The 25,901-nt window shown below is 35.1% G+C and overlaps 1 protein-coding gene across 1 annotated transcript in view; it reads left to right on the forward strand.

The window, feature by feature from the left end:
- Positions 1 to 25,901, forward strand: part of LOC120597864 (contactin-associated protein-like 3) — a 194,060-nt gene that overhangs the window by 78,414 nt on the left and 89,745 nt on the right. Inside the window, exons 4-5 of the mRNA XM_039856539.1 lie at positions 8,485 to 8,632; positions 25,642 to 25,845. Coding sequence (XP_039712473.1) covers positions 8,485 to 8,632; positions 25,642 to 25,845 — 352 coding nt within the window. The remainder of the gene's footprint in view (positions 1 to 8,484; positions 8,633 to 25,641; positions 25,846 to 25,901) is intronic.

Genomic DNA, 25,901 nt, shown 5'->3' on the forward strand with positions numbered 1-25,901 from the left:
CTAGGCTCCTAATCAGGAAGCCACAAAATATAGAAAGCAATTATTAACGGAACTAAAGGGAGAAACAGACCAAAACACGATCGTAATAGGGACCTAAATACTCCACTGTTGGATATGGACAGATCATCCAAACAAAAAATCAATAAAGAAATAACATCCTTAATGACACCTTAGACCAACTGGACATAATTGACATTTACAGAACTTTTCATCCCAAAATAGATGATGATACATCTTCTCTAGTGCACATGGAACATACTCAAGGATTAACCACATTATTGGACACAGAGTAGCCTCAACAAATACAAGAGGGTTGAAATCATACCAACCATAATCTCTGATCATAATGCTTTGAAGCTGGAGATAAACTGTATAAACTGTATAAAGAAAGCAGGAAGAACCACAAATACATGGAGATTAAACAATATACTACTGAAGAATGACTGACTCAGAGAAGAAATAAAAAGAGATATCAAGGGATACACAGAAATGGATGATAATGATAGTACAACATATCAAAACTTTTGGGACATGGCAAAAGCAGTAATACAGGAAAGTTCATATCACTACAGGCTTATCTCAAAAAACAAGAATGAAACCAAATAAACAACATAACACTTCATCTTAAAAACTTGAAAAAGAAGAACAAATGAAGCCTAAAGTCAGCAGAAAGAAAGAAATAATCAAAATTAGAGCAGAATTAAATGAAATTGAAAATAAACAAACAAAAAAATAGAAAAAATAAATGTAACAAAGAGATGGTTCTTTGAGAATTTTAATAAAATTGAAAAACCCCTGGCTAGACTTACTAAAGAAAAAAGAGAAAGCACACAAATAAAATCAGGGATGAAAGACGGGATATTATGACTGACATCACAGAAATACAAAGGATCATACAAGAATAATATGAAAAGTATATAACACCAAATTTAATAACCTGGAAGAAATGGACCAGTACTTACAAAAATACAACCTTCTTACACTGAATCAAGAAGAACTGGAAAATCTTAACACCAATCAGCAGTATAGAAATTGAAACAATCATCGAAAACCTACCAAAAAGTAAAAGTCCAGGACCAGATTGCTTGACCAGTGAATTCTACCAAACATTCAATGAAGATTTAATACCTATTCTTCTCAAACTCTTCCAAAAAATCAAAGAGGAAGAAATACTTCTGAACTCATTTTATGAGGCCAATATTACCTTAATACCAAAACCTGGTAAAGATAAATACACACACACACACACACACACACACACACACACATACACAACTACAGACCAATATTTCTCATGAACACAGATGCCAAAATCCTAAAACAAGGATACTATAAAACTGAATACGGCAGCATATTAAAAGATTGTAAACCACAAAATGGAGCTTCATCTCAGAGGCACTTTAGGTAATAGTTTAACATCACATAGGTGGTTAATGTAATTACACCATAAAACAAATTTAAGAAATAAGAATCATATAATCACAGTAATAGATGCAGAAAAAAGCCTTGAGAAGATGCAGCATCCATTTATGATCAAAATGATTAACAATAAAATGGGGTATAGAAGGAAAGTACCTGAACATAATAAAGTCAGATATTAAACAAAACCTCAGACAACATTTTATTTAATGAGTGAAAAACTATTAAAAACCTTCCCTCTAAGATCAAAGAACAAGACAAGACTGTCCACTGTATCACCACTCTTATTCAATATAACATTTAATAGGTCCTAGTGAAATCAATCAAAGGCAAGAGAAAGATATAAAGGCATCAAATGAAACCAAGAAGTCAAACTATCACTGACTTGTGGATGACATGATTCTCCTGTGAAAACCCTGAAGTCTCCACAAAGTGAACACTACACTACTCAAAACAATAAGCAAATACAACGTCTCTGGATACAAAATCAATGATCAAAACCAGTAAGCGTTCCTATACTCTAATAATGAAATCGGAAAAGAAGTGGAAAAATAATTTCTTTGCTATTGTAACAAATAGAATCAAATACACAGGAATAAAATCTAACAAAACATTCTTAATGTGAAGGACCTATATAATGAAAATAATATAAGAACCTATAAAGAAATTTAACAGATACAAAGAAATGGAAAAATATTCTTGTTCTTGGATTGGAAAAATGAACATAGTTAAATGACCATATTACCTAAAGCATTATACAGATTTAATTCTATCCCCATCAAAATCCCATCGGCATTTTTTAAATAAATAGAACAAAAACTCATCAGATTTGTATGGAAGCACAAAAGACCCTGAATTGTCAAAGCCATCCTGAGAAAAAAAAAGAATGAGTCTGGAGGCATTATTCTGCCTGACGTCAAATTATATTACAAAACAAAAGTTATCAAAACGACATGATATTGCAAAAAAACAGACACACAGACCAGTGGAACAGAATCGAGAGTCCAGGAATAAACCCATGTGTATATGGGCAGATGATTTTTGACAAAATAGCCGGAAGCATACAGTGGAGAAAAGAAAGCCTCTTCAATAAATGGTGCTGGGAAAACTGGAAAGCCATCTGCCAAAGCATGAAACTGGACTGTTGTCTATTTTGGACCACACACCAAAATTAATTCAAAATGGATTAAAGACCTGAATATAAGACCTGAAACAATAAATTTCATAGAAAAAATCATAGGAACTGAATTAATGGATCTTGGACTTAAAGAGGATTTTATGAATTTGACCTCAAAGGCAAGAGAATTAAGAGCAAAAATAAATGATTGGCGCTACTTTAAACTAAAAAACTTCTGCACAGCAAAAGAAATCATTAACATTAGGCCTCCCATAAAGGCCTAATGTCCAAAATATATAAAGAACTCATACAACTCAATAACAACAAAGAAACATAATGATCCAATTAAAAATGTGCAGAGGACCTGAAGAGACACTTCTCCCTAGAGGACATTCAAATGGCCAACAAACATATGAATAGATGCTCAACCTAGTTATCTATTGGGAAAATGCATATCAAAACCACAATGAGAGACCATCTCACACCTGTTAGACTAGATGTAATCAACAGGACAAGTAATAATAAGTGTTAGAGAAGATACAGAGGAAAAGGAACCTTCATGCACTGATGGTGCAAAGTGGTACAGCAACTGTGGAAAATAGTATAGAGGTTCCTCAAAAAACTAAGAATTGATCTACCATATGATCCAGCAATTCCTCTGCTGGGTATTTATCCCAAAGACTTGAAAACTCTTATCCAAAAAGATATTTGCACACCAATGTTCTTAGAAGCATTATTTACAGTGACCAGGACATGGAAACAACCAAAGTGTCCTACGATAGATGATTGGCTAAAGAAGCTGTGGTACATATATACAATGGAATATTACTCAGCCATAAGAAGAGATGAAATACTGCCATTTGCGACAACCTGGATGGATCTTGAGATAATTGGGCTAAGCGAAATAAACCATACAGAAATAGTTGAAAATCACATGATATCACTTATATGTGGGATATAAACCTAAAAGCAACAAACGAATAGGACAAATAACCAGAGATTCATGGACATGGACAATAGACTAGTGGTTACCAGAGGATAGCGGGGCAGAGGGGAAAAGGAAGGTAAATGTGGTAAAAGGGCTCAAATATTGGTGACATTAAAGAATTAAAAATAAATAAAGACAAATGTTTTAAACCTAATATGACAAATTTATAATAGGCATCTTCAAGGTCATTTGTCCACTTTAACACAGACTTGTGATGACTCACATTATACCAGAGACCATAGCTCTGCGTGAGCCCATACTGACCCTTTCCCATGGTTGTTTAGATCCTAATGATGTGACTGCTAAAGAAACTAAATGGGGAGTTGGCAGCTTTTTAGCAATGTCATCAACTCCTAAATTATTTTTAAAACACATTTATAACATCTGAGTAGACCCCGAGCCACAGTCTCCAGTCACTTTCACATGTAAATAGCACATTTATGAAAACTGAAAACTTTATCAAACTATGTTTGTTCTTGATACTGGATAAAATATTCAATTTTGATGTCCTTAAAGTTATTGAATATTGAGTCTACATGAAACTGAACTGTTTATGGTACTCAATGGTGGGAAAGTTTTATTCGTTTGTATTTTAATTCTATGATAGTTAACGGAAGGACACTGTAAAGAAAATGATTAGATTATAATCCTATAAAATTCCTTAACACTAACTTATCACAATTGTACGATAGATATTCCTGTTCCTACTTTATACATGAAAATGCAGCCTTCCCTTAGGTCATACAAGTAACACAATGGAGAAAGATTTGACCAAAGGTGGTTCTTGAAGGTTTACTCTGAACAGGACTGCTGTGTCCACTACAGAAACTCTGAACCTGGACCAGAGCCTCTGAGGAACTGCTAAGGGCTGTGCTTCTGTGGAGGACGGATGTTTCTTCCATTCCTGTGGATCCCCATTTCTTACTTGTTAGAACAAGGCAAGAACAAGCCTTTGTTGCTGAAATTCTATGCATGGCCTGTGCAGTCATGTCTGTTCTGGAAACACTGAAGCAAAATTATATAATTTAAATAATAGATTATATCACACTTTAAAAAAAAATTAGCTTAGTAAAAAAATATGAGATCATTTTAGTAATAAACTCCAAATGTGAGTGACATGCAAATAGAGATCTGTCCTGAACTGAACTTGTTTTATTTCTGTGTCTTTAAAGAAATGTATCATTTATCTGTATCCAAAAGAACTATCGATAGTTTTTTATAGGACAAAAATAATGTATTTCCTTATAATTACAATGAATTAAGATAATCACACAAGTGTGCACGTGCATATACATACATGCATAATTCCAAGTATTTAATATAATTAGAGTCATGTATAATGAATGTTTCATCTTGTATGCAGATCTCGGAAGCTGTAAAGAGCATGTTCTTAATCTCTATAGACTATTAACATAGATTATTCTCATTTGAAATATTTCTTAAATAGTATTCTGTCTAAATTTCATTAAAACAAATCCAAAAATTCCTTTTGCTATATGTCATTGACATTACAACAATCTCAAGTACAGTTTTCAAAGTTTATATTCAATAAGCAAAGTATTTCAGAAAGTAATAACGTATAAGAAAAATAAAATAAATTAAATATCATTCCTAGGAAATAATTTCATTATATAATTAATGCTGAAGTTTAAAATTTTTGTCAGCTACACTAAAATGAATATCAACTTTACTTCTTAAATTAAATTATAGTGTTGGGATTGCAATTAATGTAGCAACCGATATTCCTCTCTTGGCTCTTTATCTGGATGTCTTGGACATTGAACCTGAGAAAAAATGTAAATAATGGGATGCAAAGTCTAATGGATGAACTGTTTCTGCCAAACACTCTGACAATAACTGAAATATCAACCATAGTCACCCCTTGGAGCATTTACCTCCAGGTGGACTGTGGACATATTACTTTTCAGACATTATCTCATGTGATTACTACTCCTACCTTTACAGGTAGGTTTTACCAAACTGATTTTGTAGGTGAAGGAACTGTGGCTTACAGCAGATGATACCAGCATAAGACCACAAGCTGGGAAATGGTGGAGCTGGGAAAATCCTGCTTCTACTCGCATCGGCCTGGGTCCCAGTATAAAGACTGGTGTGGGCATTCATAACTTCCCCTTTGGAGCATGGAGACAATGAAAAGAGTTTACTCCATCTTGTATAACAATTGTTAACTCTTGAAAAAAGGAGACTCTAGGGCAAAGATTACATTTTCATTGAACAAAAGAGAAATGATGGCGTGCCTCCAAGTTGTAATTTCATTCACTAGCCAAGAAGTATTGCAACACCTGAGACTTGCCCTCTCATTTCATTTGGGTTTTCTAAGTTCATAGTTTCATCTATTTATACCAAGGAGGACTCCCTGGTCATCGTGGTTTAAAAAAACTGTTAACTAGTTTGGTTTGGTTGTTAAGCCTGGCCCAGAGTTTCATAAAGCTAAATAATAGGGAAGGTATCATTCTTGGATGAACTAACAAGACCTTTGCTCCTGTGTTTCATAATTATATCTGGCTGTCAGTATTAACTGCATGGCAGGCAGGTTAGTTTGTCTTTCTGGTGCAAGTGAGTATAAGAAAGGGCCAACTCTTTTGTTCCTTAATTTTATTACTACTAAATGTGGGACTGTTATGTGCACATCTTTGACTTCTGGGTAATAAAACTTTGTGAGATCAAAGAGTACAAAACATGAAGGTGAAGCTCTCCAAAATAGCACTACATTTTATGTTTTGACTGGTGGGGTCAAAAAAATGGATAGAATTCAGATAGTTTTAACATTTGACAGTAGATATCAAAAGAGATACACCACACCTGAGGGCCCTTACTCTTTGTTTTCAGAGCACAAAATGATCAGGTCTTTAGATGGGGAAGTGTTTTCTGTTACGATGCTTTGTTACAGTTAAGAATGCTTTTAGATGTTATGATTTCACTATAACATTGGCTATCTGGGAAAATTGGTTAAGATTCTGATGAAGAATCAGTAATAAGAATTTTAAACAGAGATATAAAGTTTCAAGGGCTGAAGCTTGGTCCTGTGACTCTAAAATGCTCAGAGCAGAAAGAGTGATTTGAAGTCCTGGTTCATAGGAGGCCATTGCAGGACTTGCTCTGAGCTCCAGCAGGTTCTTGCTGAGGCAGAGGGAGAGAGAAGCTCAGTGTTTGGAGGGACTTTGGAGGCAGAGATAGAAGGACTTGTTTATAGATGAAATGTGGTGATCTTCCAACCTATTCTAAACCTTCCTGAATATTCATATACAGTGGTTAATGTATAAAAGGAGGCAAGGCAGTAAGGGTGAGGAAGCAGTGGATTCGCTCTTAAAGAAGGTAACCAAAATCATGACAAGGAGAAAATTCTGAGATGTCTCAAATTCAATTGCATCTGAGGGAGGATGGAAGGAAGAGACCAGATGGGGTTAGTCAGTCAACAACTGGACGGCAAAACAACAAAAAGACTGCTTGCATTTCTGAGTGTATTTTGAAACTGAATTAACTTCCAGGTGGCTATGTCCTAGATTATCTAAAGAAAATAGCCAGGCTTCACTGACCCCAAGGAGCCTCTGCTTCTTACACATAAACTTTCCAGAGTGTTGCCCAAAACCAACCCAAAGGAACAAACACTTCTTCCTTATGACTATGCATCTAACCTAGAATTGTTTCTGCTTCGCCTTATTCTGCCCACCTTATCTATAGTTAATGTAATTATTTTCAAAATAACTTGCATCTTTCTTCCCCCTACTTGATATATAAAAAGGCCCATCAACTCCAAGAGGGCGAACATGTCGCCTTCTCCACATAGTGCTGCTGCTGCTGGTGATTTAGACTGCATGGTCTTTTTCTTTCTGGCAATGACCCATAAACCCTTCTAAAAAGGCTTTCGGCAGTGGAAGTTAAAATTTTTTGTCTTACAATTTTTTCATCAATTTTTTCACCTATTTTTTTTTTCATGTAAAAGTACAGAACGTGTTAGTAAATACTGTTAAAGGGAGACTTGGTAGGATGAGGTAGACAGGCTGCATATAAATGCACCCCCTGTGTGTTGGAGTTTGTGCGGTGTTTTGTAAGTTTTCTCACATATATGTAAGTCTTACTTTAAAAAAAAAAAGTCTTAATCATTAGTAACATATACAATCAATATGTATATACACAGAAACATCATCCTGTTTTGCAGTTTCCCTACATGCTAATACTTACATTACAAAGAACACCATGAGAATGGAGCCACACAACCCTTGCTCTCATGCTGCCCCTCTTAGTGTGAATCCAGTTGCCTATGACTAAGAAAGCACACGTCTATCTGTGGCAGGTGCTGTTGGTGTGTTTCCCCCAGGCACCTCCCAATGCTGATGACTTGGGGCAACCCAACAGCACACCAAGAACATTGGGATTGAAATCCACAGACCCAGCACTCAGTTCTGGCTGTGCTGGATAATAGCTGTTCTACCTCCAGAGAATCGTTTTATTGCCTAGACTTTGGTTTTGCATTTATAAGTTACAGGTTTAGCACTAGAACACTGCCCAAGTCCCTTCTAGCTCTAAAATGATAGGGTCTAGTATTCTTATTACACATCCTGCAAGTTACTATTGTGTTCAATTGCCCTGAATGGGAGGTTGTATGAGAGTGTCTTGACCGCTTGGATATTCGAAAAAAGGTATAGAGGATGAGCAACTTTCCAAAAGCGGACTTTGAGGATAGCATGTTTATAGCTTTTTTAAAGTATTATTGAAATTTAAACTACCTTGTAAATAAGGAAAACTTAGATAATGGTGACTAATCCAGGCACAAAGGAGAGGTTGTCACATCCCTCTTAAACATTTTCAGAGTTTCTTAAAGCTGGCAGCCTTTTGCATATTAAGAAAATGAAGCACACATTACTCATTGGCATGGGAGATGATAACATGAAGATAATATTCTGCAGACACATTGATCCCTTTCTTTGCCTTTTCCCAGGGTTTTCCAGGAAACACAAATGCAGACAGTGTGGTGCACTACAAACTCCAGCCTCCTTTCGAAGCCCGATTCATGCGCTTTCTCCCCTTAGCCTGGAACTCTAAGGGCAGGATTGGGATGCGGGTGGAAGTGTACGGATGTGCATATGGTAAGTGGTGTTTGTTCCCCGACTGACATCAATGACTCGGTGACGTGTTCTAAACAGCAATCTAAAAACTGAACTTGACTTTTTTAGCCTTTTGAATATCTCTGTACATAGAACTGGTTTTTTTCTTTTTTTTTTTTTTCGGAAAACCTTCATAACATTCTTTAGTTATTCTATAGTTGAATTTAGAGATGGATCTGACCTGAGCCTTAGAATCAGATTCCTAGAATTAGCAGAGTACTTTATAGTAGGCACTTCATAAAATTAATGGCATTCATTTTATTCCCTCACTTGTTATGTAAGAATTTATTGGACACTTGCTATTTGCAAAGACCTGTGTTAGGTACTGGATGCAGGAGACACTTAAAATTATTCATTTTTTTGGTCAAGATTTTATGAGAAATTATAAAATTGTTCAAAACAAATGTAAAATATTGTAACTTGAAAATGGAGCTTAGAGTAGAGTGGTCAGTCAGTTAGATTGGGAAAAGAACCTTTCCAGCAGCCAATTTTCAAAATGAAGAACATGAGTAGTGAGATAGAAGGGAGGAGGATATTTATAGAAAGAGAGGGCCTACATAAATTGTGGAGCAGGAACTTAGGGCTCTGTTAATGTATGGGTGGGGGAAAGTGTGGACACTGCAGGGTGCTGTGAGTGGTTGAATAGCAGTGGTACCATATCCACTTTGGGAACCCCATAGACAGTGAATGGTTCTGAATATGAGGCTCACCCAAGCAGCCCTATCGCAGACTCCAGGGCCTGTCCAGCCTTTGTCATCTCCCTTCCCAATGACACTTCACTTCTTTTCCTAACCCTGCTTCTGCTCTCTAGTGTTTATAATTTCATGGAATGTTTAGCATAGATGGTATTACATTCCTGTCAACCTTTTTCCCCCTTTTCATTTGTCATTTCCTTCCATCCTTTTGTTTCTGGGCTCTCTGATCATGCTCACTGTGGCAACAGCTAGGATACCTGATACTTAGAGCTGTTCTTTGATTCCATGAAATTAGCTTCCCCTTCTCCCATTACTCTGGAAACAACTTCAGGTTTACTGACTTCAAAGCAGAACAAGCTCTTTGATAGGAATTTGTCGTTAGCTTGATGTTCTTCTTAAGGAGATATTTTGCCAGTTCCTTGGGTTAGAGGTTGGTACTAGGAAGATCAAAGTTTCGTGTCTGGTCCCAAGAGGGGCCTGTTGGCCATACAGCTATCTTAGGACCTATGTGCATTTTACATTCAGCAAATGTAAACTGTTGGGCACAAGGGGCTCCTAGCATAAGAATGTAGGCAGACAATAGTCACTATTTGTAAAACAACACAAAGTATGTCCTTTAATAGGAGTGATTCTGTATTGCCTTCATTTTTATTATTAATAAGAATCATTGTTAAAGCATAGTACTTTGCATTTTTATTTTTGACAGTAATTTGATATGATATGGTTTGTAGACAAAAGTGATAATTTTTTTTTTCATTTGTATTTCCACTGCTCTGTTGATATTGAGAAAATGCCCACATTACTTATCATGGCATATATTGTCTCTTAGATGCAATCTCTCTTTTCAGTTTCATTTCTTTGCACCCACTTACAATGATACTCACTCTTCCTTTAAACATTGTAGCTTCCTGGCATGGCATATACATTTTTCTACCCGAAAGACTCTTTCCCCATTTCTAGAGTGGAGAGACAGTAAGGGTCATCTTGGGTCCCCGTTGACATGCACACCAAAGCAAAGTGTCCCCCATGAGGCCCTCCATGGCCCTGCTCTTTTCCACTTTGCCTTGCCCTCTCCATCCAGTGTTGGCATTCCCTACAGACTAGTTCTAGGCCTTGTATTTCACCGTGAAATGGTCTCTCTTTGTGTTTTCTTAAACTTTCTTAAGTTTTCAATAACATTTGCTTATTGCCTGATCAATTTCAAAATGACATTCTTGAGACAGGTCACTGAGGCCCCAGACATGAGACACTTTCCCCAGATGCACCTTTGTTTCTGTAAGGAGATTGTTGTTTGCCTTTTGAATTTCTTCTGTCCTTTCTTCCATTTCCTTTGACTCCCCATGTTCATGTTCACTGCCATTCTCAAATGTTCCCTTGAAAGCTTGCGGTATTCATTCCCATCATATTGTGCTGTACTAGCCCTACTATTATAATGCAATTTTATCTTTATTAATGTGTTTATTGTTTGAATAAGAGAGGGAAGGAGGGAAGGAAGGGAGAGAAGGCGGGAGGTAGAGAAAGAAAGGAGGGAAGGAGGGAGGGAGGGAAGCGTGAATTATTAAGAATGTGAAATAAATGGGCACAGAAAGCTCAACACTGATGAAGGGATCAATCAGTCATCTTCATGTGTCAAATCATCCACCCTAGTCCTGTGCCAAACCAGTCATTGAAAATAAAGTGGGTAAGGAGGAAAGAAGAGAAGGGAATAGAACATTTAATTGGCTATTTTAAAATGTTGTTTACTTAAAAATATATATATTGACCATTGAAATGAAAAAAAATATGTTTTATTTAATGACCTCAACACATATCAGTTAACCTGCTGTTAGCATTCTGTAAGAATAAAAAATGTGTATTTTGAAGCATTTAAGTAGAATATTGAGAGAAGCATCTACATATAGAACCTCCTTATGTTCAGGACAGGTCCCAATCTAAGTAGATTTATGTTTAGAAAAATGCATTAATGGGAATAGAAGAACATGAGATAAAGGTGGAAGTAGTCACCTTGATTTAAAAAAAAAACAAAAACCCTGAAAGTTAATAATAGTCTTTGGTCATATGAGAGAATGCTGATCTGTGTTATCCATTCCAGTTCTAAAAAGTAGAAAATAGTCAAAGTACATTAGAAAAAGTACTAATGTACTTTTTAGTTCAATACGTGTTTACAGGACTTTTACTCTATGCAAGGCACCATGCTCAGTAAAGAATAAGGCACAATGTCTGTTTCCCAGATGCTGAGGAGTCAGTGCAGATGATAGAAAGTGTCTATTTTCTGTATCCCAGCTAGATTTGAGAGTAGTTTCTGATTGTCAATTTATGTCAAAGTATAAATAAAAGATAGATTTTGATCTAAGGATAAAAATGACAAATTCTTCTAAATTTGGCCTTAGGTTTGTTAATCTGATATTAAGTAGAATAATATTAAAATTAAAATAATATTAACTATAAAATCATGTGAAACAGAACAGCTTCATATTTTCATTTAATGATATTTTAATTTATTTAATTTCTATTGAAGTTATTACATAATTACTCACTGACTTATTTTTAATCACCTCCCAAATTAAAGTTATGAACAAACTATCGCATCTAAAGGAATACAACTAAGGCTTTTACTAAAAGTAAATATTGAAAGACATATTAATACACAACTAATAAAGTACAGCAGAATAAGCAAAGTTGGGTTATACTGTAATAACTAAATTAATTTAAAGGTATAAAAGTAACATCTATGCATTTAAAGTGTTATTTTCAAATATTATAATTCGTTACTAGAATTCGAAGCCTGACACCTGAAAAACCTCAAGGATGGACAATAGGACCAAGTATTAGGAAAACAGAAGTGATCTATTATCAGTAACATTGTTCACTTACAAGTACATAAAACTTAATGACTCCCAAAATTCTTTCTAGACCTGGCTCACCCAACCCCTAACCTTACTGTTCCTCGAGTATTCCTTGTCTGGATTAATGATTCCATCATTTATCAGGAACTTACATTAGAAACATAGGAGTCACCTTTGACACATCTGTGTCCCTACACATCCAGTGAATACCAGATTTTGAATATGCTACCTCCAAATCATACCCTACACCATTTCAATTCTCTCTAGCTCAGCTCTATCACATAATGCATACCTAAACATACCAACAAATTCTCTTCTCCTTTGTACAAGTGGTTTACCTGGCTTGAAATACTTCTTCCCAATTTTTTCACCTGTCTGTATTTATAGCCCATCATTAAGGTCTCTGTTTCAATGTCTCTTCTTCAGAGATGCATTCTCTGACTGCTAGTTTAAGTTTGGTTCTTCCCTGTCAGTGGTTTGCCTAACCAATATTGAAATCTCAGGCTGGCTTCAATGTTGGCTATCCCTTGCTTCTTCTCACTGAGATTACTATTGTTGGCAGTGCCTTTTTTTTGGATAGAATATTCCATGTGCTCTGCTCCCCATCCCTGGTAGAAGTTCAGTGCCATGGGGCTGGAGGTAGAAGTGACGAGACTGGAGAAAACTTTGGCTTAAGATTTTTAAGTTAAAATATGTATGTGAAATCTTCATGTAAATTCTGGTGTTCTTCATTCCTTTGTACTGATCTGTATTTCCATGTATCATTTTTCTTCTTCCTCAAAGACTTAACATTTCTTGTAGTATGGTTCCGCTAGCAAGAAATTCTCTCAGTTTTTATTTGTCTGAAAAATATTATTTTACCCTCACTTTTGAAATTTATTTTCATTCAGTATAGAATTCTAGAGTGACATTTTTTTTTATTCAATACTTTTGAGATGTTGTTCGCTGTTTTCTAACTTGCATCCTTTCAAGTGAGAAATCTGCAGCCATCTGTACCTATGTTTCTCTGAGCATATCATATCTTTTTTATCTAGTTGCTTTTAGGATTTTGAGGAATTTGTATCTGATGTGCTTTGATTTTGTTTTCTTCTGTTTCTTGTGTTTGGTATTCATTGGACTATTTGGATCAATGGGTTTATATTTAGAAAGTTTTAGCCATTGTTTTTTCAGATATTTTTTCTAATCACCACTCCCTTTTCTTCTTAAGGGACTCGATTACACATATTAGATAAAACACATATTAGGATGTTTAGTTTTCGTTTTGTCACATACCTCACCGATGTCCTGTTTTGTTTTCTTAAATGATTATCTTTTTCTCTTTGTTTCATTTTAGAATATTTCTATTGCTATGCCTTCAAGTTCACTAATTTCTTCTTTTGCAGTGTTTAACTTTACAGTACTCTCATGTAGTATATTTTTCATTTTGGATATTATAATTTTCACTTGTTAAACTATCTTTTGAGTATCTAGTTCACTTTTTGAACATATGGATGAGAATTAAAAAAAAAACTACCTTAGTGACTTTCTTTGTTAATTATATCTCTGTCAGTTCTGTATGAGTTTTGATTGATTTTTTTCTCTCATTATGGGTTATAATTTCCAACTTTCTTGTATGCTTGAAAAATTTTGACTAGATGCCAAATATTTTGATTTTTATGTTTGTTGGATGCTGCATAGATTTGCATTCTTATATGCTTGAGCTTTGTTCAAGAATACATTGAATTGAAGGAACTGATCTTTTTAAGTCTCAAGTTTAACATTTATTAGCCCACATCAGAACCGTGTGTAGTGTAGGGCTAATTATTCCCACTACTGAATTAAGACCCATCTGAAAACTCCACACAATGGACAGTGAGTTATGAAATATTTACTATGAATGATAAGAATAGACACTATGTGCATGTTAGTACTCTTTTCTATTTATCTTTTCAGATAATTCTTTTTCCCAGTCGTGATGAGTTTCTTTACTTGTATACACTGATCAATACTTTGCTGAATGCTCAAGAGTGGTATGTTGCAGATCCCTGGCATTCTCTCTGTTCATCTCTCTCCTCTCACACTCTGCCTATGGACTCCAGATGCTTTGTTTTTACCAGACTCAGGACTCTGTTTCCCCTACTCAGAGAGTCTGCTGGGCTCTGCCTCCTTTTCTCCTTCTTGCTCTGGGATCTGAAAACTCTCTCAAGGCAGTGCCCTGGGCAGTCATAGGGCTCATCTTGTTTGTGCCCCATCTCTCAGGCATCTCTCTTCCCCGCACCTCCCCAGTTCTCTAACAATAATAATGTAACCAACACCCATTGAGGACTTACCATGATTCAGGCACTGCTATACACACTGTATAGATATTAAATGGTTTAATATTTATATCAGTGCTGCACAGGAGAGACTCTTTTATCCTTTTACAGATGAGGAAACTACTGCAAAGAGAGGTTATGTAGGTTTTGCACAGTGGAACCAAGATTCAAATCCTCTAAGGACAACTCCACAGTTTTTTCTCTGAGCTACTACTCTATGTTGTTATGAAGGGCTGTTTGTGGGACCAGATCTAGAGGCTGTAAATATATAATCACAAATGTAGTCTTACTACTGATAAAATGGATTTTTTTTCCTAAATGGTTAGTATGTGTGTGCCCTTCTTTAATAATATTGTTAGTGATACAATCAATAAAATTTAACTTTAGTTAATAAAACTAATGATTATAAATTAAAATTACATCAAATTTGAAAAAAAAAAAACACTTTCTACTTTTAAGTATTACATTTCCTCCTACTCTTTTGAAATGTAGCTTCTATACTCTTACAATAGGGAAAATGATTTCTTCTTATTTTAATGCATGATAAGTGACATCTAATTCAAGTACCCCAATTATTTAAGTAATTGAATTACATACAAAAACATTTTCATAAAGCCTTTTTGTAAAAGTTAAATGTGATGCTAAGTGATAATTTAATGCATTATTTTGGTGTTTTCATTCAAATAAGTATTATAGTGGATTACTTGTATTTATTATGGACACATAAAATTTTATTTGCTCTTACAATTGTCCAACAGCAGAAAACTTACATTAGTGGACTGATCAAAACAAGGTCCCCTTAGCATTACCAGTGAGAATTATGACTTGAAAATTGCCTTCTTCAGGTCACTCCATGATCAGTGGTACAAAGATCAAAGGAATCTATACTTAGTGGGGGTCTTCCTGGGCTCTCCACAATCAGCGAGTTTGCTGCTGCTGACTATTGAGCTAAATTCTTTCTGTCCCAAAATATGATGATTTTGTGTAATTTTATATTTTAAAAAAGTCATTGCCCTTACAAATCATGTTTGAGCATTTAGTGCTTATTTTTTGAAAGTTATTTTATGTTTACTGATTTGCCCATTTATTTTCAAATATTCAGGTTGATTTATGAACATTTGTAAGTAAATGACATTTTATAAAATAGATTCTCTTTGATGAAGCCTATAATTGAGTTTCCAGTCTAAATATTTCAATTATAAATCATCTGTTGTGATAATGTCTATTCTTATTTATCATGTGGGCTTAACTGAAGAGTTTCATGATTAATAATGTAGCTCATTTTTTGAACCATGGCTGGCTACTTTCTGATACCTAATTATAAATTTTATATAAAGGATACTTTGTGATTAGTATGATATCTAGATTACCTTGAATCCTTGCAGTCTAGCTTTCCAAACACTTTGACCAAAGAAGAGCCCTTCTTTCTCCTATTTCTTCCATCCTGAGCTGTAAGCTGTTTCCTTGTCACTGCAGTTTCCTTAGCAACCTGCACACAGTAAGACTCTAAGATGCTCTCGGTGCAATGTATTATTTCATGATAGTAGAACTGAGAAAGTGAGGGAAGCACTGGCATCTCTGGGAGAGTTAGATCATGTCTGTCCTGTCTGTTCTATCCCAGCATCTAGCACAGTGTGTGACATCTAGTAGGTGCTACATTAATATTAAATGAAAAGGGAGCTATACTTGTGGAATGAAAGAAAATTAGACCAAGAAGGAAAGAAGATGGGGAAAAAAATGGTCTTTTAATAACAAAACTATATTGTGCCAAAGCAAAATCCTTACCAAAGCAGAATTTAAAGCTATGGAAGGCTGTATATATAAGAAACAATCTTTTGAAGAGAGCTCTTAGACCTTCAGAGGAACTAGCTGATTTAGCTGAAGACATATTTGCTTGCTTTATGCAGTCATCTTGATCTTCATCTAAGCTGCTCGGAGCATTCAATTGGTTTACAACTTCTGTAAACAGAAGTTAGTCGAGACAAATATAAGTTGTTCAGAGAGTGACATCAGAAACATGGCAGAGTGAGAGATATCACCAGATCTCTCCTCTTGAAACAACAATAAGCGGAACATCTAACACTCAACAAAAAACACCCAAACTGCACACCAGCACGTCTGAGCATGGGATCTGCGCATAAGAGTACCACAGGTCAGAGCCCGAGATGTCAGGCGATGGACTGGGAGTAATAAAGAAGCTCCCTCTCGCAGTCACTGGAGCTCCCTGCAGGAGGACGGGGAGAGGAGAAGGAGCGGCAAGTTCCTGCGGCAAGTTCCCTGAACATTCCTGCCTGTGATAGCTGTGAGCTCCCCGTGTATGGTTGGCTGCAGGACTCAGTCATCAAGGCAGAAAGCAGAGAAGTGAGACAGGAGCGGAGAGGAACAACAGCTAATTATTGCTGGCCATGATTGCAAAACTGAGGCTGAGCAGCGACCCCCATACCCTTGGAGACCGATCACAATGGAGCCCAAGGGGAATCTGAGCAAACGCTGCTGGGACTGTCGCTGACACTGACAGGGACTGAGACTGAGGGTAGCGAGCATGATTAAATATCTACAAGAAAATTAAAATAGCATTATTAAGACTTTATATAAAGCAGGGATCCAAGAGGCTTAGACGCCACCTACTGGAAACCAAAAGAAATGTGCCTTCTTTGAAACAGGCTAAAGAGAGACCTTTATATAATAAATCTTTTTTCTGGAAAAACAGCAGAATACACTTCCATTAACTTAATGTCCAGGTGGTGAAATAGTTCATTAAACACCATGAACAACCAAGATGACTAAGCATTTCAGTTAGAAAGAGAAAAATCTCCAGAAAATAAGCTTACAGACATGGAAATATGCAACTTAAATGACAGAGAATTGAGGATGATACTTCTGAAAAAACTTAATGAGATACAAAACAACTCAAATCACCAATTTCAAGAATTGAAAAGACAACTAGATGAGCAGAGCAAGGAGATAGAAACCCTCAAAAGGAACCAAATAGAACTTCTAGAGATGAAGAACACACTACAAAAGTTGAAAAATGAAATAGCAAGCTTGAGAAATAGAGTCAGCCAAATGGAGGAAAGGATCAGTGATATCGAAGATAGAAATCTAGAAATAATTCAGAAGGAAGAAGAGAGAAACCAAAGAATGAAAAATAATGAAAGAGAAATACAAGAACTAACTGATACCATCAGGAGAGGAAACATAAGAATAATGGACATTATCGAAGGTGAGGAAAAGGAGAAGGAATTAGAAAGCATTTTCAGACAAATAGTGGACAAGAATTTCCCAATCTAAGGAAAGAGCTGGAGCTTGGAAATCAAATCAACAGAACACAGAGTTATCTCAACCTAAAAAGACCTCCACCAAGACACATTGTATTAAAGTTATCAAAAATCAACGACATAGACAGAATTCTCAGAGCAGCCAAAGAGAAGAAAACGGTAACTTATAAAGGACAACTCATTAGATCATCCTCAGATTTCACAGCGCAAACCTTACAAGCCAGAAAGGAATGAAATCAAATATTTAAACTATTAAGTGAAAGTAACTACCAGCCTAGAATAATGTATCCAGCTAAGCTCTCCTTTAGATATGAAGGAGAAATTAAGACTTGTCCAGACATACAAAAATTGAAGGAATTCTCCACTACAAGGCCTGTACTATAGGAAATACTGAAAGGGATCAGTTCGCCTAAAACAAAATGACAAAAAATATATATATAATTAGGAGTAAAGTGACTATCGGACAAATACAAGCAGAGGAGTACAACCTTAAAAAAACATTATAAGCTTAAACAATAAGGAGAGATTTGCTATAGCAATATAGTAATGAACATTCAGCATACATAGGGACAAATTGAGACAACAATGTCAGAAAAAGGGAAGATTCAAAGATCCAAAAGCACAACGGGGAATGGATTTAAGGCATGCTCAGTAGAAAATGGATGACTGCATATATATATAAATATCCTTCACATATTTGTAATGTTAACCACATGACAAAGATTCAGAACCGTTGTATATAACATTAAACAAGAAGGACCAGAGGGAAAACCCACAAAAGCCAATGAAAATAAAGAAAACAGAAGCACACGGTCAAAGAAGAGATGGGAACACTGAGCTACCAGAAAGCAAAAGAGAAAATGGCTATAAGACTTCATATTTCAATAATCACCATAAATGTAATTGGACTGAACTCACCAATAAAAAGGTATACAGTTGCAGAATGGGTCAAAAAAAACAAAAAACAAAAAAAACCAAAAAACCCAACCATATGCTGCCTCTAGGAGACACATCCCAGCTCCAAAGACAAATATAGACTCAAAGTGAAAGGGTGGAAAATGATATTTCAACTAAATGGCATTCAGAGAAAAGCGAGAGTAGACTTCAAAATAAAAAAGGTAAAGAAAAATACTGAAGGGTACTTCAAAATGATAAAGGGAATCATGCACCAAGAAGACATAACACTTATTAATATCTATGCTCCCAATCAGGGAGCCCCAAAATATGTAAAGCAATTACTAACAGAACTAAAGGGAGAAACAGACCAAAACACTATCAATGTAGGGGACCTAAATTCTTCACTGTCGGATATGGACAGATTATCTGAACAGAAAATCAGTAAGGAAATAATATCTTTAAATGACACATTAGATCATCTGGACATAATTGACATTTATAAAACCTTCCATCTCAAAACAGCTGCTTATACATTCTTCTAGTGCACATGGAACATTCCCAATATTCAACCACATACTGAGAAATAGAGATAGCCTCAACAAATAGAAGAGGGTTAAAATCATACCAATCATATTCTCTGATCGTAATGCTTTGAAACTGGAGATCAACTGCAGATAGAAATCAGGAAGAACCACAAATACATGGAGATGAAACAGCATGCTACTGAAGAATAACTGGGTCAGGGAAGAGATAAAAAGAGAGATCAAGAGATAATAGAAACAAATGATGATGATAGTAAAACATAAAAACTTTTGGGACACGGCAAAAGCGGTCATAAGAGGAAAGTTCATAGCATTACAAGCCTACCTCCAAGAACGAGCCCAAATGAACAGCCTAATACTTCATCTTAAAAAACTAGAAAAGGAAGAAGAGATGAAGCCTAAAATCAGCAGAACGAAACTAATCATCAATATTAAAGCAGAAATAAATATTGAAAATAATAAAAAAAAATAGATAAAATAAATGCAACAAAGAACTTGTTCTTTGAGAAGGTTAATTAAATTTACAAACCTCTGGCTAGACTCACTAAAGAAAAAAGAGAAAGGACACAAATAAACAAAATCAGGGATGAAAGAGGGGAAATTATGACAGACACTGCAGAAATACAAAGGATCATACAAGAATACCATGAAAAAGTATATAAAACCAAATTTAATAACCTAGAAAAAATGGACCAGTACTTACAAAAATACAACCTTCTTACACTGAATCAAGAAGAACTGGAAAATCTAACAAGACTGATCAGCAGTATGGAAATTGAAACGATCATCAAAAACCTACCAAAAAGTAAAAGTCCAGGACCTTTACCAGTGAATTCTACCAAACATCCAAAGAAAATTTTATACCTATTCTCCTTAAACTCTTTCAAAAAATCAAAGAGGAGGCAATACTTCCCAACTCATTTTATGAGGCCAGTATTACTCTGATACCAAAACTTGGTAAAGAAAACACACAGAAAGAAAACTACAGACCAATATCTCTCATGAACACAGATGCAAAAATCCTAAATAAGATACTAGTGAACAGAATACAGCAACATATTAAAAAGATTATACACTACGATCAAGTGGGCTTCATCCCAGAGGCACAGGGATGGTTCAACATACACATATTGATTAATGTGATGCAGCAAATAAACAAATTAAAAAATAAGAATTATGTGATCATATCAATAGATGCAGAAAAAAAGCTTTTAACAGGATACAGCATCAACTTATGATCAAAACACTTACCAAAATCGGTATAGAAAGAACGTAACTTAACATAATAAAGGCCATCTATGACAAACCCTCAGCTAACATTATACTTAATGGTGAAAAACTAAAAACCTTCCCTCTAAGATCAGGAACAAGGTGAAGGTGTTCAGTATCACCACTGTTATTCAATATAACATTGAATGTCCTAGCAAGTGCAGTCAGACAAGAGAAAGATGTAAAAGGCATCTAAATAGGAAACCAAGAAGTCAAATTGTCACTATATGCGGATGACATGATTCTCTATATAGAAAACCCTAAAGAATCCACAAGAACACTACTAGAAACAATAAGCAAATACAGTAAATTTTCTGGATACAAAATCAATCTTTGAAAATCCATAGCATGCTCATATACTGATAATGAAGCGTCAGAAAAAGAAGTGGAAAAAGTCATTCCTTTTGCTATTGCAACAAAAAGAATAAAATACCTAGGAATAAATTTAATGAAACATGTGAAGGATCTATAATGAAACCTATAAGACACTATTAAAAGAAGTCAAAGAAGATACAAAGAAATGGAAAAATATTCTTGTTCTTGGATTGGAAAAATGAACATAGTTAAATGACCATATTACCTAAAGCATTATACAGATTTAATTCTATCCCCATCAAAATCCCATCGGCATTTTTTAAATAAATAGAACAAAAACTCATCAGATTTGTATGGAAGCACAAAAGACCCTGAATTGTCAAAGCCATCCTGAGAAAAAAAAAGAATGAGTCTGGAGGCATTATTCTGCCTGACGTCAAATTATATTACAAAACAAAAGTTATCAAAACGACATGATATTGCAAAAAAACAGACACACAGACCAGTGGAACAGAATCGAGAGTCCAGGAATAAACCCATGTGTATATGGGCAGATGATTTTTGACAAAATAGCCGGAAGCATACAGTGGAGAAAAGAAAGCCTCTTCAATAAATGGTGCTGGGAAAACTGGAAAGCCATCTGCTAAAGAATGAAACTGGACTGTTGTCTATCACCGCACAATAAATTAACTCAAAATGGATTAAAGACCTGAATATAAGACGTGAAACAATAAAATGCATAGAAGAAAATATAGGAACTAAACTCGAGGGCCTTGGACTTAAAGAAGATTTTATGAATTTGACCTCAAAGTCAAGGGAAGTAAAAGCTAAAATAAATGAATGGGACTATATTAAATTAAAAAGCTTCTGCTCAGCAAAAGAAATCATCAACTAGGTAAAGAGACAACCATCCAAATGGAAAAATATATTTGCAAGCAACACCTCCGATAAGGGCCTAATATCCAAAATATACAAAGAACTCATGCAACTCAATAACAATAAAAAAACAAAATGATCCAATTAAAAAATGGGCAGAGGACCTGAACAGATATTTCTTCCTAGAGGACATACAAATGACCAACAAATATTTGAAAAGATGCTCAAAATTACTAGCTATTAGGGGATTCCAAATCAAAACCACAAAGAGATACCATCTCACATTTGTTAGAATAGCTATAATCAACAGGACAAGTAATAACAAATGCTGGAGAGGATGCGGCAAAAAAGAACCCTCATACACTGCTGGTGGGACTGCAAGTTGGTAAGCCACTCTGGAAAACAGTATGGAGGTTCCTCAAAAGACTAAGAATTGATCTACCATATGATCCAGCAATCTCTCTGCTAGTATTTACCCCAAAGACTTGAAAACCCATATCCAAAAAGATATTTGCACACTGATGTTCTTAGAAGCATTATTCACAGTGGCCAGAACATGGAAACAACCGAAGTGTCCTATGATAGATGATTGGCTAAAGAAGCAGTGGTACGAACATACAATGGGATATTACTCAGCCATAAGAAGAGATGAAATACTGCCATTTGTGACAACCTGGATGGACCTCGAGATAATCATGCTGAGTGAAATAAGCCAGACAGAAAAAGTTGAAAATTACATGATATCACTTTTATGTGTGATATAAACCTAAAAGCAACAGACGAACAGGACAAACAAACAGAGATTCATGGCATGGACAATGGACTAGTGGTTACCAGAGGGTAGGTGGGTGCGGGAAGAGAGGGTAGGCATAACGTTAAAGGGGGTCAAATATATGGGTGTATGGGAGGGTGATGTGGGTAAAGGGGATCAAATATATGGTAGCTGAAGGAAACTGGTCTTTGGGTAATAAACACACAATAGAATATACAGATGTCAAATGATAATGTACACTAGAAAATTATATAATTGTATTAACCAATGTTACTCCAATAAACTTAATAAAAAAAAGAGAAAAAAATAAAATAAAATAAAACTCAACAAAAAACACCCAAACTAAATGTTAGTTGTTTATATGTCAAAATACAGATTTTTCTACATTGAAAACAAACAAACAATCTTTTATATTATACACAGAACTATACAGGTAGGAGCCAAAGTTTTGACCGATACTTTACCTTATAAAATATATATTGAAGAATAGCCACGAATGAAGTATATTGAATTATACAATAGGCAGGTCAACACAAATAATTAAATTTTTGATTTCCTATATAAAATAAGGGCTTTGATTTTTAAATCAAAGAAGGATTGCAAAATGTCTGGTTGTGAGCTGGATCTTATCATGGCCACCACTGAATAATAGAAACCAGGCACAGTAGCAATTACTGGACCATTCTGTAATGTGAGGTGGGCACACTTTTCTTGTAAAGGGCCAACCAGCAAATATTGAATACTTTATGGGTATGTGTGCTCTCTGCCACCTATTCTTTGTTTTATGCTTGTTTTATTAACAAACCTTAAAAATTAGCTTGTGTGGCTGTACCATAACAGGCTACAGAACAAAGCAGCAGCTCAACATTTCTAAAAGCAATTTCTGAGTTTTATATATCCTTTATTAACCTCCAAATTGAGCTTAAGTTTATTATCATTTAAGATTTTAGTTAAACTACCAGGACTGTTGCAAAATACATTGTTTTTAACCAGTTTTGTTTTACTCAGTTGGCTACATACCTATGTAATAGTTCAGTCACCTTATAGGCTTGAAAAAACTGTCAAATGCATGTAAATTCACCTCCTAAGATGTAATTTGATGGTTAATATGTAGTTAATTGTTCTAGGTACAAGTGCTAGTGATCACATTAGACAGAGACAAAATATTAGGGAAAAAGAGTTTTAAGGCCATTATTTTGTGTTATTACCCAATAGAGTTTTCACTACTCTATTTTGCCTGAGGGGAAAGTCCCAGAAAATATAACATAAGTGCTTTAGAGCAGTTGTTCTCAAAATATGATCATCAGATCAGTAGGATCAAAGTCATTAGGGACTCATTAGAAATGCAGATTTTCAGGTCCCACCCCAGAACTGCTGAGTCAGAAACTCTGGAATGAGGTCAAAATCTGTGTTTAACAGACATTTCAGGAGATCTGATGTCTAGGGGATCAATATTACTTTTACAAAATAATGGTGGCAACAAGGACAATGAGGACAGAAATTATTTGATCAAAATAATCCTGGCAAAATCATTTATGGAACAAAAATTTCTTATTAGGTAACTTTAAAAATAAGCCTTATTATCATTGCCTTTCATTGACTGACATAAACTACACTATGAAAATATGAAAGCATTTTAATAAGTTCTTCATTATCAAGCTTTCATTAGTTTGTTGTCATCTAATACACTAAAGCAGGGATTCCCAACTTTTTTGGCACCAGGGACCAGTGCTCCTATGAGAATCTAATGATCTGAGGTGGAGCTGAGGTGCTGATGCTAGTGCTGGGGAGCAGTGCAAATAAAGATGAAGCTTGCTCATTCCCCCACCACTCACCTCCTGCTGTGTGGCCGGTACTGGTCCATGGTCCAGGAATTAAGGACCTCTGTTAAGTAAAGGACATCATTTGAATTTGGCAGTTATGTTTTTATCAGCTGCATTCATTTAATTATTTAATGAAAAATAATTGTTTAGTTTACAAGTTTTTAGGCATAATAGTGTTTATATATTTTCCACTATGTATTAAATTAAACTTGCAAATTTTCAAAAGGTAGCTGCATAAAATAGATGATTTTTTTGAGTTCTGAATATAAAGGGTTTACTGTAAATATTTTAGCTAATCTGAATGAAATATAGGTCCAAATGTAATGACACAACTTTTTGTGTCATTAAATAAAGTAAACAACAACATCATATCTTTGGCCTGAAAGATTTTATTGGCTTTTTCTTGCACCTTCTTTATTACAGAAATGAATTTTTAAGAGATAATTATGTCTTTTCTTTTTACTTGTGAAATATGAAAAATAAAGGCATTTTTCTGGGCAATATGAATTCCTTTGTATATCTCTCATTCTGTCTTTAGTTAAGTTGACTGATGTTCTTTTTTATATTAATGATAAAATAGAACTTTTTCATATAAACTGAATGCCAGTGACCTTGATAATTGAAAAGATCAGACACTATTAGAAGCTGAGAGAAAATGGCAGAATCGTAGGGATAATATGCTGCAGCAGAATGATCTTCACCGTACTCCTAAGGCACAACACAAAACAGGTGTGCCCTTTTGTGCTGTCACAGAGCCAAAATGTTCAGAAAATTACATGCCAGTTCACTGGATACACTTTAATATGAATTCAAAGTGATATTTAGTAAATCTAGTGTGGGTATGTGTGTTTTATGACTAGACAAAAGCACATTAAAGTGACTGTTTATATGACAATTGTTAAAAGCCAAAACCACGGGTTCAAAAACAATTAAGCCATTTACATTGAGTAACACTGATATTTTACCTCTAACCAGTGTGTGAGACCTATTATAACCTTCTGAAAAAACAGTAATATTGAGTGATTATAAAACATACAGAGAGATTTCATTCAGGGGAGATTGACTTCAACTTCCCCCCCACCCCGCCGCCCGCAATTTTTCTTTTTTCATAGATAAGAATAGGCCAATACAAAGATGGGAGCAATTGGAATTAGCAAACAGAAGAATTTCTAGATGATACATTTTGGGGAAAATGTCAGAAAAAAGCAAAGAGTGGAGTTTAAGTATATTAATTTCCAGTGTCAAGAGAAAATCAGCAGTAGTGTTTTTCCCCGTCTGTTAAACCAGGGATATACTATGTATGTATGTTTGTTGACTTACACATTTCGGCGTGCTAATAAAAATATGTTGTACTTAGATTATTTTTTAATGTCTTCCACTGTAGAATCTGAGATGGTTAATTTTGATGGAAAAAGTTCCTTGCTGTACACATTTAATCAGAACTCCATGAGTCCAACAAAAGATGTTATTTCTTTGAAATTTAAAACCAGGCAGAATGATGGGATTCTACTTCACAGAGAAGGACAAAATGGCAAACACATCACCCTGGAGTTAGTTAAAGGAAAACTCATCTTATTCCTTAATTCAGGTAAAAACTACAAGGTGGAGTTTTTGAAAATATGATTATTTAGATAAAAGTTTCTT

The sequence above is a fragment of the Pteropus medius genome, unplaced genomic scaffold (assembly GCF_902729225.1).
Source record: "Pteropus medius unplaced genomic scaffold, Ma_sr-lr_union100, whole genome shotgun sequence".
NCBI lineage: Eukaryota > Metazoa > Chordata > Mammalia > Chiroptera > Pteropodidae > Pteropus > Pteropus medius.